This window comes from Bos taurus, chromosome 26, assembly GCF_002263795.3.
Source record: "Bos taurus isolate L1 Dominette 01449 registration number 42190680 breed Hereford chromosome 26, ARS-UCD2.0, whole genome shotgun sequence".
Taxonomy (NCBI): domain Eukaryota; kingdom Metazoa; phylum Chordata; class Mammalia; order Artiodactyla; family Bovidae; genus Bos; species Bos taurus.
Window position 1 is genome coordinate 10970443 of NC_037353.1, and position 18570 is coordinate 10989012.

Here is an 18570-nt window from a genome sequence, read left to right on the forward strand (position 1 = left end):
AAATAAGAAAAGTGAACACTTGGAGGACACGTTTATGAAGGAAAGGAGAAGGTTATGGGACACAATTTACTCAGCAGAACCCACACCACCAGGAATGCCAAAATAACTAAAAACTCCTTACTGAATCTAATCCTTCAATGTAACCATTTATTTATAATTTACCTTACTGCTATTTATTAAATTCCTCATATTTGGAGTACACGTTTATGAAGGAAGGGAGAAGGTTAAGGGTAGAACCTTCCATAAACCATCGGTTTCCTGTCATACGGTCTTGAATTCCCCATCTATTAGCCTCCCCAGTGTTTACACTGAGGGTACCAAGGAAATAGACCCCTGCCATAATCGACTCAAAAGATACCTGAAGGCCCAGAATTCATCCTGAGAAACTGAAAGAGTCTTGTGTTTCCGAGACCAGGTGTTTCCCCTGCTGTTCCCCATCCACACGTCAAAACCAGCATCTGCCAGGATGAAGCCCAGGCTGCTGTTGGGCAGGTTTGTGACCCAGTCGCTCGAGTCTGCCAGCAAGCCATGCTGCAGGAACACCACTGGTTTGGGACCTGGAAGGCAATCATGTGAAGAGTTAGCAGCACAAAGCTTCAAAACTGACATGATATCAGGCTAACCAGATAAGTCGCAAAAGATCACAAAGCAAATAATGAAACAGAAACAAAAGACCGAGGTGGTGTTACCATTCAGGGGTAACTGTACTGTACATAATGTGTGAAGAGAGCGTGGGAGCTGTTTTTCTTGGGCACATGAAGACACTTCTCACCCATCAAAGGTGTTTTGGTACTGGGCCGTGGGAAAGGGAAAGTGAAAGTTGCTCATCTGTGTCCGACTCTTTGCGACCCCTTGGACTATACAGTCCATAGAATTCTCCAGGCCAGACTACTAGAGTGGGTAGCCTTTTCCTTCTCCAAGGGATCTTCCCAACCCAGGGATCGAACCCAGGTCTCCCACATTGCAGGCAGATTCTTTACCAGCTGAGCCACAAGGGAAGCCCACGAACGGTTAGCCTATTCCTTCTCCAGTGGATCTTCCTCACCCAGGATTTGAACCGGGGCATCCTGCATTGCAGGTGGATTCTTTACCAACTGAGCTATCACGAAGGTCATGGGAAAGATGATTGGACATTAAAAGACCAGGAAGTCAGGCTGACCAAGGAAAGACCTTAGGGACCAGTGGGGCAGGACTGCCTTGTTCCAAGAAGCTCTGGTGCTGGTCCTCACTAACAGAAGGAGCGTCTGTGCTCCGTGGTGTCTGCTGGGGAGGGTTAAGGGAAGGCAGGAGGTTAGCACACAGGGAGCGAAACTCCTAGCTGCTGGTTCCAACCTGTGCCTCTTCAGATCCTTAATGGAAAACCTGAGGCTGCGTAGTAGCAAACTTCGCAGGGCAGAGTCTTGAGAAAAGAGGATGGGCTCCAGTGGGTGTGGGAGAACCGAGGAGGGGACAGCAGCATAAAGGGTGGGGCAGCTAGGACTGAGCGGGACGGGGAGGCAGGCGCCAGTTTGTGGGGACCAGGAGTCAGCTCCCTACCTTTTCTTGAGGGAATATTTCAAATGCCTCTGAAATCTCTCTATACTTCCCTCCCTATCCCCCCAGAAGGTTCAAAGGATTTTTGAAACGTCGAGTTGGCAACTTGAAGATATACCAGGAAACTCTTTAAACGCCACCAGTAAATAAGTTCTGGATTCCCACAAGCAATTAGGAACCACAGATGCTTTTGCAAGAGGTGACCGTGAAGCCCAGAAAAGTGCAGGCTGCCAACTCAGGCATGTGCCCACCATACACGGTGAGCCGAGGGGCCAATTATGGCAGCTAAGGGGCTTTCAACAACATCTGCAAATACTTCTACTGAACCCCGAAGCTGCCATTACCCCTGTATGAGGCTTACAACGTTCCCAGACCCCTTGCTCTGTAATGTATGGAAGGGTTTCCCAAAACTTGTATTTACCCCACATTTTGAATTTCCATGGACTTGGCCTTGCCTAAAACAACCTCTATTGCAATCCATGGTTAAAAGGAGTCTGTGTGTAACAGAAAAAGAAAGAAAGAAAATTGTTTCAAAATGAAACAACCCAGGTACCTGGATTGCAGTTCAGTTCAGTTTAGTCGCTGTCATGTCTGACTCTTTGTGACCCCATGAATCGCAGCACGCCAGGCCTCCCTGTCCATCACCATCTCCTGGAGTTCACCCAAACTCATGTCCATCGAGTCGGTGATGCCATCTAGCCATCTCATCCTCTGTCGTCCCCTTCTGCTCCTGCCCCCAATCCCTCCCAGCATCAGAGTCTTTTCCAATGAGTCAACAGGTGGCCAAAGTATTGGACTTTCAGCCTCAGCATCAGTCCTTCCAATGAACACCCAGGACTGGTCTCCTTTAGGATGGACTGACTGGTTGGATCTCCTTGCAGTCCAAGGGACTCTCAAGAGTCTTCTCCAACACCACAGTTCAAAAGCATCAATTCTTCGGCACTCAGCTTTCTTCACAGTCCAACTCTCACATCCATACATGACCACTGGAAAAACCATAGCCTTGATTATATGGACCTTTATTGGCAAAGTAATATCTCTGCTTTTTAATATGCTGTCTAGGTTGGTCATAACTTTCCTTCCAAGGAGTAAGCATCTTTTAATTTCATGGCTGCAATCACCATCTGCAGTGATTTTGGAGCCTGACACTGTTTCCACTGTTTCCCCATCTATTTTCCATGAAGTGATCAGACCAGATGCCATGATCTTTGGTTTCTGAATACTGAGCTTTAAGCCAACTTTTTCACTCTCCTCTTTCACTTTCATCAGGAGGCTTTTTAGTTCCTTTTAACTTTCTGCCATAAGGATGGTGTCATCTGCATACTGAGGTTATTGATATATCTCCCAGCAATCTTGATTTCAGCTTGTGTTTCTTCCAGCCCAGCGTTTCTCACGATGTACTTTGCTGCTGCTACTAAGTCGCTTCAGTCGTGTCCGACTCTGTGCGACCCCATAGACGGCAGCCCACCAGGCTCCCCTGTCCCTGGGATTCTCCAGGCAAGAACACTGGAGTGGGTTGCCATTTCCTTCTCCAATGCAGGAAAGTGAAAAGTGAAAGTGAAGTCGCTCAGTCGTGTCCGACTGCTAGCGACCCCATGGACTGCAGCCCACCAGGCTCCTCCGTCCATGGGATTTTCCAGGCAAGAGTACTGGAGTGGGGTGCCATTGCCTTCTTCAGATGTACTCTGCATATAAGTTAAATAAGCAGGGTGACAATATACAGCCTTGACATACTCCTTTTCCTATTTGGAACCAGTCTGTTGTTCCATGTCCAGTTCTAACTGTTGCTTCCTGACCTGCATATAGGTTTCTCAAGAGGCAGGTCAGGTTGTCTGGTATTCCCATCTCTTTCAGAATTTTCCACAGTTTATTGTGATCCACACAGTCAAAGGCTTTGCCATAGTCAATAAAGCAGAAATAGATGTTTTTCTGGAACTCTCTTGCTTTTTCCATGATCCAGCACATGTTGGCAATTTGCTCTCTGCCTTTTCTAAAACCAGCTTGAACATCTGGAAGTTCACAGTTCACGTATTGCTGAAGCCTGGCCTGGAGAATTTTGAGCATTACTTTCCTCGCGTGTGAGATGAGTGCAATTGTGCGGTAGTTTGAGCATTCTTTGGCATTTCCTTTCTTTGGGATTGGAATGAAAACTGACCTTTTCCAGTCCTGTGGCCACTGCTGAGTTTTCCAAATGTGCTGGCATATTGAATGCAGCACTTTCACAGCATCATCTTTCAGGATTTGAAAGAGCTCCACTGAAATTCCATCACCTCCACTAGCTTTGTTCATAATGATGCTTCCTAAGGCTCACTTGACTTCACATTCCAGGATGTCTGGCTCTAGGTGAGTGATCACACCATCGTGATTATCTGGGTCATGAAGATCTTTTTTGTACAATTCTGTGTATTCTTGCCAACTCTTCTTAATATCTTATGCTTCTGTTAGGTGCATACCATTTCTGTCCTTTATCGAGCCCATCTTTGCATGAAATGTTCCCTTGGTATCTCTAATTTTCTTGAAGAGATCTCTAGTCTTTCCCATTCTGTTGTTTTCCTCTATTTCTTTGCATTGATCGCTGAGGAAGCCTTTCTTATCTCTCCTTGCTATTCTTTGGAACTCTGCATTCAAATGGGAATATCTTGTTTTAAGCAGGGGAGGATGTGGTAGAGAAAACTCAGAGACTTGTTAAGATACCTGTCACAGGGGATGGGAGTGGATCAAAGTCAGGTTTTTTTCTAATTCTCTTTTTGTTTTTTAGGGTTCCCCCATCCCTCCCTTCAAGCTGGATCCAAAAGCCTAATGAACCACAGATACAAAGGTGAAACCAGACAGGAAGAAAGGAGTGAATCTGATCTTTCAAAGTCAGGTGTTTTCAAATCTGGAGGATCTGGGCCAAGAACTGCAAAGGGGAGGGCAGACCCCACAGCTTTCTCCTGGGAAATGCCAACAGGGGAGGAAAGGGGCTGGCATGGAGAAGCACATGGTTGAGAAACGGCTCCGCCTGACAGCAACCTCAAGCCTCTCAGCTATGTCCTTTTCAATCATTTGAGGAATGTTCACTGAGAGTTTCACTGGATAATAAGCAAAACACTGGAAGTAAAAAAAAAAAAAAACAAAACAACAACAAAACATCAAGTGATTCAAAACACACATTACATTTTCTGTCCTGGTACGTACTCTGTGGCAGTCACTGAGCTAGCTTCAGGGATAAGAAAGTGGGTAAGCAGTGCTCCCTTCTTCATGGAGCTTCATTCTAGTCAAGGAGACAAACACGATTACCCTCCAGCCCAGTGTGGAAGGGGCTAGACTACCACACAGTAAAACTCAGAGGAAAGATAAATTTCACTCCGCCAGGAGATGAAGAGTTGAGACAAATCTCAAGTGACAGACAGACTCCCCACAAAGGGCTCAGCCGCGTGGATCTGCAGAGACCTGACATTGTATCCGGGGCCTCAGCCAGACGGGACCCCAGAGGGCACTGTAAAAGCGCTGAATCACAGGGGTTTGGGGAACCACTGGCAGGGCGTGGTGCCTTATCTGATCTGGGCACAGAGGCGATATGAAGGACTTCCTTCAGGGGCGCATATCCTTGCACGTGGGGCCAGCTCCCCTTCCTCCCAGAACGAAAGGGGCCTCCGAGGAAGAAGCCACAGAGAATATACCCCACTGGGCTTCCCATGCCTGTGACTCCAGGAGACATGGTGGGCCACCAACAAAGAGAAAATACTAACAAACCCAGGCCTGGGGTGGAAAATACGTGCTGAACTGCCTGTCCCTTCCCTTTGACATTTAGCGAATGCAAAACGGCAGCAGAACAGACAAGGGCACTGTGACAGGCCTACCCACCTGTCTGCCAGCTTCTCCTACCTGCTCCTACCTGGCTCCCATGAGATGGGGCAGGCGGAGGAAGGAAGGCACGATGTCATCTCCTCCAACCCGCCACCAGTCAAGGATTTGCTGGAAAAAGAAGTTTCTCTCCAGGAGGGTTAAGCCTACTGTCATTCTCATCTTCCAGTGAATTACTTTAATCAGATTTCTCTTCATCCTGCTGAGAGAAGCTAACTGAAGTAACAGCTAACTATTACTGTGCACCCCTCTGTACACAGGCGATTCTCCCAAGGACCAGCCTATCCACGCATGCCAGCACCTGCAGCCTGGTATGTCTGAGCAACAGACCAACACAGCGGGACAAGGGCTGTCTTTCCTGAAGAGCCCTACTGTGAGTTTGTCCAAACTGGCCGTACGAGGGCTGCAGGCTGAGGAAAAGGCCTCCGGGCACCTTTAGCCCAGAGAGGGTGAGTGACTTTATCGGTTACCTACGTAGTCAGCACAGAGCCAGCAAAGAGATGCAGTCCCGTGATGGCCCTGATAGGGCCAAACGTGGGTGGGAGCCCAGAAGGGATTACTCAGGCTTCAAAAATGAATCTGCTGAGCCCACAGCCTCACAAGACAAAGATGACTGGGTGCCTACGGAAGTTCCTCCCACCTCCCAGGGCACTGGCCTTCTCTACCAGTGCAGTGTGCCTCCACCACCCTGGAAACCGCTGTGAGAACTCAGCTGAGGTCCAATGAAGAACTGAAAGGAGGAGGTGGAGGAGCAGATCACAAAGATCAGGACATTGGCATGAAACAGACTGTGGTTCTTACTGGGTATGAAGCCCTATAGGATTTACTCAATCTCTCTGGAATATAGATGTTCTTATCTAAAGTGGGGGATGACACAGTGGTTGATAAATAATAGTGACTCATAATAATAATACTAATAAATGTACTACTGTAATTAATTATTATTAGAACAGTTCTGTGAAGAAAGACAACATGAACGGGCATTCTTTGGCCACGGTAACGTCATCTCAGTTACAGTAGGAGTGAGAGAGTCATTTCCTAGGCAGGTTGATAGGAAATCTAGGGATCCCCAAGGAGAGAGGGGTCTGGAATTCTCAAGGAGGAAGAAAGGACAAACTTTTCACAGTCTTTGTAGACCAGGACCTGGGGACTGGAGTCGATGAAAATGAGAGGGTAACAGGCAGGAAGGCCAGGGGTCTCCAAATGGAGGAAATAGCCTGCAAGTGTCAGACATTTTTATCTCTCTTAAGCGGCAGGAGGAAACAAACTAGCAATACTTTTTCCTTCTCTATACAAATTTAAAGGGAGGTTTCTCTTAAAATACTGTGTTGCCATAATGACACCCGGTTTCCCCTGAAGTTAGCTATTCTTGAGCCTAGAGATAACCAATGCCTTTTTCTTATGGAAATGTTTGTCTTAAGCTATGCTAATGTACTATGCCTTTACCCCAAACTCTGTCTCCAAGTCGGTTCCGCCTCTTGGCCCAGAACCTACTTGACAAACAGGTATGTTATACTCAGATATTGTTCCCCTAATCTATGTAAATGAAACTATTTGTATGGTGGTCTGCCCTTCTTCAAGATTCAAGTTAATCATTTTATGGCCCAGGATAAACCATTTGGCGCCAAAATTATCCCAAAATGCATCTTATGGGTGAGGGGCCTGGTGCCATTCTGAATTTTAAGACATTCCTTTCTTTCATTAACAGACTGCTAGTGACTATATAACATCCAGCTGAAGACTAGCAGGGGGGTACTCTTTCTGTCCCCTTCTGATGCCTATGTCAGAAGCTTTCTCTATCTCCTTTATACTTTAATAAAACTTTATTACACAAAAGCTCTGAGTGATCAAGCCTCGTCTCTGGCCCCGGATTGAATTCTTCTCCTCCGGGGGCCAAGAATCCCGGTGCAGTCCCGTGATTCAACAACAACCTTTCAGGAGCGCACTAAGTGTTGACTGGGTCAGGCACCATGCTACATGCACCATCTCAGATAAGAAACCATGCATCTTGCTGAGCTGGGGCAGCAGACTACACGGTGGCCATCAAAGATGTTGTGTTGTCTAGTCACTAAGTTGTGTCTGACTCTTTTGAGATCCCATGGACCATAGTTGGCCAGGCTCCTCTGTCCATGGGATTTTCTAGGCAAAAATATTGGAGTGGGTTGCCATTTCCTTCTCCAGGGGATCTTCCCAACCCAGGGATCAAACCCACATCTCCTGAATTGGCAGGTGGATTCTTCACCACTGAGCCACTGGGGAAACCCATTCCCAATTCCTGGAACCTGTGAACATGTTACCTCATGTGGCAAAAGGAACTTTGCAGATGTGATTAAGAATCTTAAGATGGGGTATCATCCTAGGTTATCCAGTAGCCCCAATAAGGGGGGTAGCTTCCAGATGCTGGAAAAGGCAAGAAAAGGGATCTTTCCCAAGTGCCTCCAGGAGGCAGCCCTACCTTGATCTTAGGACTTGCGACCTGCAGAACAGTAAGATAAAAAAATCTGTGCTGTTTTAAGCCACTAAGTTTGTGGTGGTTTGTTACAGCAGCAATAGGAATTTAAGGAAATAGTTGGGTACTAGCTTTTACCCTCATTTTTCAGATAAGAACTCTGAGATACAGTGTAGCTAAGTTATCTGTGCAGAGTTACGCAGCTGGAAATCCCAGATCAGGACTCTCTGCAATCCCATGGACTGTAGCCTGCCAAGCTCCTCTGTCCATGGGGTTTTCCAGGCAAGAATACTGGAGTGGGTTCCCATTCCCTCCTCCAGGGGATCTTCCCAACCCAGAGACTGAACCCAGGTCTCCTACATTACAGGCAGATTCTTTAAAGTCTGAGCCACTAGGGAAGTCACTGCACTCACATTTCACAGTCACCCTGCTAGAAAGGTCATGACCCTCAGCAGGAAGGAACACAACAGTGCTGGGATCACAGAGCAGGGAAGAAAAATACCCCGTCCTCAGGGCGCCTCTCTCCCCAGCAGTAGCCATGGTCACGATGATTGCTAAGCAACAAGAAGGCAGAAACCATTCGTCTCATCCACTGCAGCATCTGTGGCACCTGATGCTGAGTCTGCCATGTGGTGCTCACGGCAGGGAAATTTGATAAATAAATGCAATAGTGAAGGAATGAAGAAAGGAAAGGAAAGAAAAACAAAACAGTGCATACTCAAAGCTACGGATTTTCCAGTAGTCACATATGGATGTGACAGCTGGAACATAAAGAAGGCTGAGCTCTGAAGAAATGATGCTTTTGAATTGTGGTGCTGGAGAAGACTTTGATATTCTTTTGGACTGCAAGGAGATCAAGCTGGTCAATCCTAAATGAAATCAACCCTGAATATTAACTGGAAGGACTATAGCTGGAGCTCCAATACTTTGGCCACCTGAAGTGAAGAGCCAACTCATTGGAAAAGACCCTGATGGTGGGAATGACTGAAGGCAGGAGGAGAAAAGGGTGACAGAGGATGAGATGGTTAGACAGCATCACCAACTCAATGAACATGAATTTGAGCAAACTCCAGAAGATAGTGGAGGACAGGGAAGCCTGGCATGCTACAGTCCATGAGGTGGCAAAGAGTCAGACACAATTTAGCAACAGAGCAACAACAACAAATTCACACACACACACAGATACACCATGTGCACTTTCCAGGGCACAGCCTTCATTAGAGCTTACTATGTACCCACGATGGTGCTAGACCATTTATGTTACTCTTCCCGCGTTATAGATGGGGTCTCTGAGGCATAGAAAAAAAGAAATAATTTGCCCCAGGATGCAGATACAATTAGTATATGGTGGAGCTGGGAACCATGTGATCACGTGACATTAAAGTGCCCATTATCTCCATGCCAAACTGCCCTTCCACTTTCCATGCCCTTCTCTGTTACCACAGCCTGCCTTTAAACAGAGGTGCCGTGCCTCTGAGCTCAGGAGGATCCTACCCCGCTGTGGTCATCATAAAGTGTAGATGCTTCGGTCAACCCAGGCCCCAGGAGGACCAGGACTGCACTAACAGGCAGACTAAAGCCCTGGACCAGAGAGATTATCAAGTAATCAGAAAAGGTCTGGGCCCTCCGACAGCTCACAGTTTAGTGGGGAAGCCAGAGATTACAAGCATCATCACCCACATAAGCTAAGCTAAGCTAAGTCACTTCAGTCGTGTCCGACTCTGTGCGACCCCATAGACGGCAGCCCACCAGGCTCCCCTGTCCCTGGGATTCTCCAGGCAAGAACACTGGAGTGGGTTGCCATTTCCTTCTCCAATGCAGGAAAGTGAAAAGTGAAAGTGAAGTCGCTCAGTCGTGTCTGACTCTTAGTGACCCCATGGACTGCAGCCTACCAGGCTCCTCCGCTCATGGGACTTTCCAGGCAAGAGTACTGGAGTAGGGTGCCACTGCCTTCTCCGCACCCCCATAATACACTATTATTTATTGTCTTAACTGTCTTAACTGCTGTGAGGGAAACACACAGAGAGCTATGAGAATGTGTAGCCAGAGGCCTGACTGGGTGTGAGTGGCTGGGGAATTCCTCCCTGATACAACACTGAGGTTAGACAGGAGGAAGACAGGGAGTCCAGGGGAAGAAGGGGTGCTGAGCCAAGCATCTCCTCTTTCACTCTGACTCTCTGCTCCTGGCCCCAATCTGCAAATACAAAAGAAAACTGCTGTGCAGCTGACACTGCCCCGCGGCACTCAGTTAGGCAGAGGGTCTGAACACAGCCCCACACCCAGTGCGTCATCAAGGTCCCAGGGCATGAGCTCAGAGAGCCAGAGTCAACACGTCCAGGCACTGCCTAATGGCCCTACATCTTCCCAATGCCACCCCGGGGGGAGGAATTGCATCCTAGTTGATCAAGGCCTCTGTTTAGCTTGGCAGGGCACTGCATTTTGGAAATGGTTTCCTTAGGAATCACATATAAGAACAGAAAATTCAGAAATTGGATGGAATCCTAAAACATATAACCAAAATTAATTAAAAAAAAAAAAAAAACACAGGCTGATGGACTTTTCCTGCAAAACCTAACTCACAAGTCAGGTTGTGTATTTTCAATTATAACTCAAAAAGTACAATGGGCAACCCCTGAGGAGTTTTACCAAGGCAAAGTTCAGAAAGCCTGTTTCTTCACTAAGACAATTACACTCCAGAATGCACTTCACTCATCAAGCCAGTAGAACCACCGCTTTTCAGATATGAATTTTCACTGTTGGTACTTTATCTGATGGCTGCTTTAGTTTACAGTTTATTTCGCAGTTAAGCAAGAAGTCTGCCTCACTGATATTGTTGCTATTTTACCTATTTGGGACAAGGCCTTTATTTCTGTGTTGTAGCCAAATAAAATAAATATTTTGACTCCCATAGATCCAACTTGCTCATTACTTATTAAACACATAAGGTCACACACTCCGGCTCAAAGAATACTGAACTGGAATCAGACTGGCTGGGCCACTAGCCTTTGATGTAAAGCAAATTCCTTTCCCTCATTGAACCTAACTGTTCTGCCCAGTAAAATGAGGGTGCACTGCTCTAGAACCCGAGTTCCCAAACCCTAGGATTTTACCTTGGAATCCACTAGGGAGTTATGTTAAAAATGCAAGCTCTCCAAATCCTCGGTTCAGGCAGGACTCTGAGATCCTTCCAGTGCCAGCATCCCATGACTTTCTGAAATAAGGCTCAGGAGATGAAAATATGACCACTTCCCTATAAAGGATGAATTTTTGAATTTCAATTCCCTTACAAAATTAGTGTAAAGGAGGGGGAGCTCAACACTTGAGAGAGAAGGTTGTGTAACACAGAGAAACAGCCCACACATGCTCTACTGGTCACCAAGAGCTTTCTAAATACACATTTCAAGCCACCTTACTCCTTAGAAGGAAAGTTGTGACCAACCTAGACAGCATATTCAAAACCAGAGACATTACTTTGCCATCAAAGGTCCATCTAGTCAAGGCTATGGTTTTTCCAGTGGTCATGTATGGATGTGAGAGTTGGACTGTGAAGAAAGCTGAGTGCCGAAGAATTGATACTTTTGAACCAACCAGTCCATCCTAAAGGAGATCAGTCCTGGGTGTTCATTGGAAGGACTGATCTAAAGCTGAAACTCCAATACTTTGGCCACCTCATGTGAAGAGTTGACTCATTGGAAAAGACTCTGATGCTGGGAGATTTGGGGGCAGGAGCAGAAGGGGACGACAGAGGATGAGATGGCTGGATGGCATCACCGACTGGATGGACGTGAGTCTGAGTAAACTCCGGGAGTTGGTGATGGACAGGGAGGCCTGGCGTGCTGCGATTCATGGGGTCGCAAAGAATCGGACATGACTGAGCGACTGACCTGAACTGAATTAGTAGAGGTCTGACTAGACAGATTGTAAATGATTGTCTAAATCAGGGGATTCTCCACTGGGTGCATAAACTCTCTGCATCTGAATATAAAACCTGTGTGTGCACAAGTGTCTATTCTATTTTACTTGAGAGAGGATCTGCTGCCTTCATCGCCCTCAGAATCCTAGTTCTGATGACTGCCAGGTACACCTCTGAACGAGGCCAGCCATGCAGACAATACGGCCATGCTCCTTGCTGTGAAGAATAGAAAGGTGATAAAGACGCAGCCTCCTCCTTCAAAAAGTGGCTGCGGGAAGGACTGGGGGCGGGATAGAGAGAAGTACACACCTAAGCCAACCCCACCACAGAGTAAGGCAAGGACCTCAAGAGGTGTATCAGCAAGGCCTTTGGGAGTTCAGAGGAAGTGGTCTCCTTCCTGCTCAAGCAACCAGGCAGAGTGGCCAACTAAGCCGGGTGGGATGGCAAGGGTGGGGAAAAAAGCGTTTTTACGGATGTGTAGAAATGAAGATGGTAGGCACAGTGACCACCGTTCCAATGGGTTGAGTCACCAGCTGAGGCCCAGAGAGAAATTAGCAAAAGGGGAATAAATTATTTGGATTTGAGAGTGTGAAAGAGTGACTCTTTAATACTTACAAACTGATACAACTTAAATGATACCATTTGCAATTTGGCTATGGTGCCAATTTAAATCTGTGCCAGTAAGAAATGTTTCTTAGACAATGGGTAAAGATCAATGGTTCTCAAGCACTCCTCATAAACCAGATGAAAGAGACAGTCTATCCCATTCTACAGAAGAAGACACCATAGACATCCTATCCTATGACTGTAATCACTAACTTGGGGATTCACGAAGTTCTCTGCACACACCCAAAGTGAACTTCAAAACTCCACTGCTCTACAAAATGACGGTGAATAGTACAGACATCAGCCAGGACACAACATTAAGGAATGGTGTTATCTTTATTCATTAGATTCATGAAGATTGTTGAATGGCAGTATCATATAATTATACTTGGGCTCTAAGAAACTTAATCCTGCAGAACTACATGAGATGGATGAGAACAAGGAGATTGGCAGAAAGGAAAGCAGTTGACATGGTAGAGGAGTCATGCAGCCAAGGCCTGTGATAAAAATCTTTTGATGATCCCCAAGTGAGGCTCTACATAAAATCGGAGGGGGCCACTGAGACAGGATTGAAAGATGCTCACCACGCAGCTTTAACTAAGGTTCCACAAGGAATGTGGTATCTATAAAGTAATGGAGGTGACATTGGCAAGATGGAGAAGGGACAGGCTACCCACTCCAGTATTCTTGGGCTTCCCTGGGGGCTCAGAGAGTAAACAATTTGCTTGCAATGCTGGAGACCTGGGTTCAATCCCTGAGTTGGGAAAATCCCCTGGAGGAGGACATGGCAACCCACTCCAGAATTCTTGCCTGGAGAATCCCCATGGACAGAGGAGCCTGGCAGGCCACAGTCCATGAGGGTGCAAAGAGTCAGACACAACTGAGGGACTAAGCACAGCACAGCACAACCCTAGTCCCCTCACAGCAACTCCAACTTTGCAACCACCTATAGAAGGGTTGTTAGCATCCCTGAACCCAGGGGTAAGGTTGTTACCCTTAACACAAAAACTGAGAAAGAAATGAACTACACTAAGAAGGGCAGGGGCTTCCCTGGTGGCTCAGTGGTAGAGAATCTGCATGTCAATGCAACAGGTTTAATCTCTGATCGGGGAATATCCCACATTCAGCAGGCAGAGCAACTAAGCCTGTGTGACACCACTACTGAGCCTCTGCTCTAGAGGCCTCGAGCCCCAACTACTGAGCCCAGTTCAGTTCAGTTCAGTGGCTCAGTCGTGTCCAACTCTTTGCGACCCCATGAATTGCAACATGCCAGGCCTCCCCGTCCATCACCAACTCCCGGAGTTCACTCAAACTCACGTCCATCAAGTCGGTGATGCCATCCAGCCATCTCATCCTCTGTCATCCCCTTCTCCTCCTGCCCCCAATCCCTCCCAGCATCAGAGTCTTTTCCAATGAGTCAACTCTTCGCATGAGGTGGCCAAATTTCAGCTTCAGCATCATTCCTTCCAAAGAACACCCAGGGCTGATCTCCTTTAGAATGGACCGGTTGGATCTCCTTGCAGTCCAAGGGACTCTCAGGAGTCTTCTCGAACACCACAGTTCAAAAGCATCAATTCTTTGGCACTTAGCTTTCTTCATAGTCCAACTCTCACATCCATACATGACCATAGGAAAAACCATAGCCACTACTGAGCCCACTCGCCACAAATACTGAAGCCTGCCCCCCTGAGCCTGTGCTCAGAAAAAAAGTGAAACTGAAAGTGAAGGTCACTCAGTCATGTCTGATTCTTTGTGACACCATGAACTATACAAGTTCATGGAATTCTCCAGGCCAGAATACTGGAGTGGGTAGCCTTTCTTTTCTCCAAGGGATCTTCCCCACCCAGGGATCGTACCCACGTCTTCCACATTACAGGCAGATTCTTTACCAGCTGAGGCACAAGGGAAGCCCAAGAATACTTGAGTAGGTAGCCTATCCCTTCTCCAGGGTCTCCTGCATTGCAGGTGGATTCTTTACCAACTGAGCAATGAGGGGAGCCCACAAGCCACTGCAATGAGAAGCCTGAGAACCACAATGAGAGAGTAGCCTCTGCTCATCACAACTAGAGAAAAACCCACACAGCAACATAGAGCCTGGATGGTCAAAAATAAATTTAAAAAAAATTATTTTTTAAAAAAAGAAGAGTAGGAAGAGCAGCTTCACTTCATTCTTGATAAATGAATTATGTTTTAAAGGATCATGTAATGACTTATAAATAGTACAGATATATGGCATTATTCTCTTATGCATTAAGAGCATTAATCTCTTAAAAGATAAGCAGAATGAACAGCCCTATTCTTGTTTTGAAATTATTTCTCTCTCTCAGATTCTGAGTTTATTTCAGATGGCCAGGTAAGCAGTCACAAGAGCATAAGGTAGGGTGGTGGCCTGGCAGACAGGAAAAGGCTAAACGGAAGCCATGTAACATGGGAGCCTAGAGAGGACTTGTCAGCTCCTGGAGGATGGGAGTCAGGAGTGACTGTGCAGTTTCTGGTCGTGGTCATTAGGACAATGAGGGTGTTATTAACAGAAGAGGAAGTCGGGAGACGGAGCGGCATGGATGAGCCAGCTTCCAAGCTGGGTGTGAAGAATTTTATGTATTCTTTCTGTCTATCTGGCTTAAATAAGCCAAACTAGCACCACTGACAACACTGCTCCAGGATGGGAGTGAAGGACAGGGCAGAACCTCAGCGCCATGCTCGGCCGTGGACCAAGGAAACGCAAACCATCAGAGAAGAACCTATGCAGCTCTGAGGACAATCACAAACTCCTTTAGATAACTGACCACCTTCATAGATCGCTTCCAGACTTGTCTCTGAGCTTAGCTCATAGAAGGTGTTACACACACATCACTGATCTACAGGGAGGCCTCTGCAGAGCAGAGGAAAAGGGCGGGGACTTGATGCTATGACCAGACTATGAGTGCCTTCGATCTGTTCCCCATTCTGAAGACCAAAGATAGTCACTGCCCCAATCCACATACCCCTGCCAAAAAAAAAAAGAAGAAATCTAACCCATATAACTAGGGAGCAATAAAGACTAATGGGGAACTTTGAGATCATCTCAGGCAATCGACTATTTTTAAAAATGAAGAACCCAAGACCTACAGAGGTGAAAGCACAGAAGTGCTTATGGGCAGACAGAATTCCCCCGTCTCTTCTTCTATCACCTGAGAACAAGTCAAGAAGGATGCTCGCTTCCTAGGGTACAGCAATTTCACCTGCGGTGGCTGAGATAAATACCACAGGAAGCCACCTGGCACTATTTGCTTTGATTGCTATAGGAGAGAAAAGCCTGGAGGAAGGAGGCACATTCTTTAAGCTTGTTTTCACTGAGGTTTCCTGTATCTTTTAACAATGGCTCACATTAGTAATTATATTAGTCAACTAGCCACTTTTAAGAGAAACAGTATCAATACATATCTTTCTTTATATTGACTCTGAAATCTGTATACAAAGTTCACTTTAAAAGTAAAACAGAGGAAGGAAATCAAGATCATATGTTCACTCTGAAATGTTTTGCATGTCTTGAGCAGAAGAAAAACAGAAGCCCTTGTTGTAACTCATTTCCGATTTTGTAACATACATTTAGCAGGATCTATAAATCATAAAACTCTCAAGAGTCAGAAATTAAATTTCAAAAAGAGCACTGGCTGTCTTCACCAGGTAACATCATCAAAAGACTCATTATGGCTAGAATTTATAGGAGAAAAACATAGATAAGTCAGATTTTATTAAGAGAAAAATAGACAATGATATAAAGCTCAATTAACACAGAGGGCTTTTAAATTCATTTTGAATAAATATTTTCTACTCACATAAAATTTTGAAGAAGACAGTTATCCATTTACCTTAATCTCACCTTAGTAGCCTAAGGAAAGTTTCTAAAAACAAAAAGTGTTAAAAAAGAAAAAAAATCTGTATCTAGAGAGACAATTGACTAAGGATCAGATCCTTATTCTGATGTCTGTTCAGTGATTTCAAGAAGTCTATCTAGAAATTCTTCAATCTGCACTGGAAACCACAGTTTTGCTTGAGTTATGAGACAGAAAAAATATGCATATATTTTAAGCCAAAGCTCAAGTATTCCCAATAAGTGTAGTTACCAGAACAAGACCACATGGAAAGTAATTTAACAATATCTGGGTCTTCCCTGGTGGTTCTGATGGTAGAGTCTGCCTGTCAAGGCAAGGAGACTTGGATTTGATCCCTGGGTTGGGAAGATCCCCTGGAGAAGGGAATGGCAACCCACTCCAGTATTCTTGCCTGGAGAATTCCATGGACAGAGGAGCCCTGAGGGCTATAGTCCATGGGGTCGCAAAGAGTCGGACATGACTGAGTGACTAACATACACACATCAAAATCACAAATCCACATATCCTCTGACCCAAAAATTCTATTTCTGAAAGTGTATCTTATAAATAAACTTGCACACAAACAAGGTTATTTACAGCAGCAGTACTTGTTAAAGGAAGAGTAGAAATAGTCCAAATGCCACTAAGAGAACACTTGCTAAATAAATCATGACAGTTATACAGTGGAATACTATGTATTGGTAGGGATGAATGATCAAGTACTCTTTGTACTGTATGAAAAATACTCAAAACATTAAACAAAAAAATTCAAGAAACAAAAATGTGCGTTATATGCCACATTCTGAATTAAAAGGCAAGCAGGGAAAATAGTAATTTATGTTTGTTTCTAAAGAGGCTTTTTTAGAGATAAATTTAAAATAAAGAAATTTTGGAAGGATACATAAAAAAACTGGGGAGGTAAAGAATGAAATAGGAGGGAGGTATTTTACTGTGTAGCTTTTCATTCTCTTCAATTTTTGAACTATGTGACATTACCTACTCAAAAATTAAGTAATCTTCAAATAGCAAGAGCTATCTACTTAATGTTCAAATCACTTTATTAAATAAAATGCTTCCTTATAACAATGAGATATTTTAGCATATTCTCAAACAAACCTGACCTTTGAATTTTTAAGTGAAAATGAAATTAGATGATTCTTGTCCTTGCTTCTTTAAAAGAAGTGTTTTTATATATCTGGCATAAATTTAATATGTTGAGTACTTTGATCTAAAAGACAATCCCATTTCAATGTTTTCATGTTAAATCTGAACTTGTGACTGGTATAAAAACCAGCCAAATTCCAGCAATGCAATTAGATTTTCAGAACTTTCCTGTCTCAGCACTGAAGATACCCATACCTTTGTCGGAACGGTTTTTCCTCCCATGGGGAATTCGGTTAAGGCAAAGAATATACCCATCTGCTGTCACAACCAGGTGTTCCTCACTAGGGAATCCCCAGTGAGAGATAATTTCACTCTGTGGAGCAAAGGAAAAGACAAAATGTCAATGACCAAGTTTTATTTAAGAAACCATTACTGAAATTTTAGTCTGCTCTATCTAGTAGCCAATCTCCATCACAAGAGTAAATCCTCCCCTTGTTTCACCCCTGCATTCTACTCACAGATGCTTACTTAAACCTTGGATTCACCATTCTAACATGTTCTGCACCAACTGTGCCTTATTTTACCATAGCTTTGGGCTTCTTTGATTCCATCCTGGCTCCCAGGCACAAATAACCACTTCTTTCTTTCTTTTCTAAATATGCCAGTTAATTCTGTAATCTACAATTTTCCTTGTTTCAAGAGACCCCATCCTGGGAAATGAAGGATAAAAAATATTAATCTGTTTTTAATCAGTGGACCAATAAATCTACACTAGAATGTCAAGGTAGAGTTGAACAAGATAAAATGATATAGACCCAGAGCAAATCACTATCTTGTACATCTTAAACTAATTCAATGCTATATGTCCATTACATTTCAATAAAACCAGGGGGAAAGATGAAAAGGAATAATGATCAAATTCACATAAGGAAAGATCCATCGGGCAATTAGGTTTTCTTTCTTTTTTTTTTTTTTATTGAGGGAATGCTCAAACTACTGCACAATTGCACTCATCTCACACACTAGCAAAGTAATGCTCAAAACTCTCCAAGCCAGGCTTCAGCAGTATATGAACCATGAAGTCCCAGATGTTCAAGCTGGGTTTAGAAAAGGAAGAGGAACCAGAGATCAAATTGCCAATATCCACTGGATCATCGAAAAAGCAAAAGAGTTCCAGAAAAGCATCTACTTCTGCTTTATTGACTATGCCAAAGCCTTTGACTATGTGGATCACAATAAACTGCGGAAAATTCTGACCACTTGAC

At 44.9% G+C, this 18570-nt stretch overlaps 1 protein-coding gene across 2 annotated transcripts in view; it reads right to left on the reverse strand.

Moving 5' to 3' along the window:
* LIPA (lipase A, lysosomal acid type) overlaps positions 1-18570 on the reverse strand; it is a 129428-nt gene that overhangs the window by 18045 nt on the left and 92813 nt on the right. For both annotated transcript variants that reach the window (XM_059881711.1, NM_001103323.1), the window contains 2 exon segments: positions 17561-17678; positions 359-557 (listed from right to left, as the gene is read on the reverse strand). In XM_059881711.1, the coding sequence (XP_059737694.1) occupies positions 359-557; positions 17561-17678 (317 nt within the window).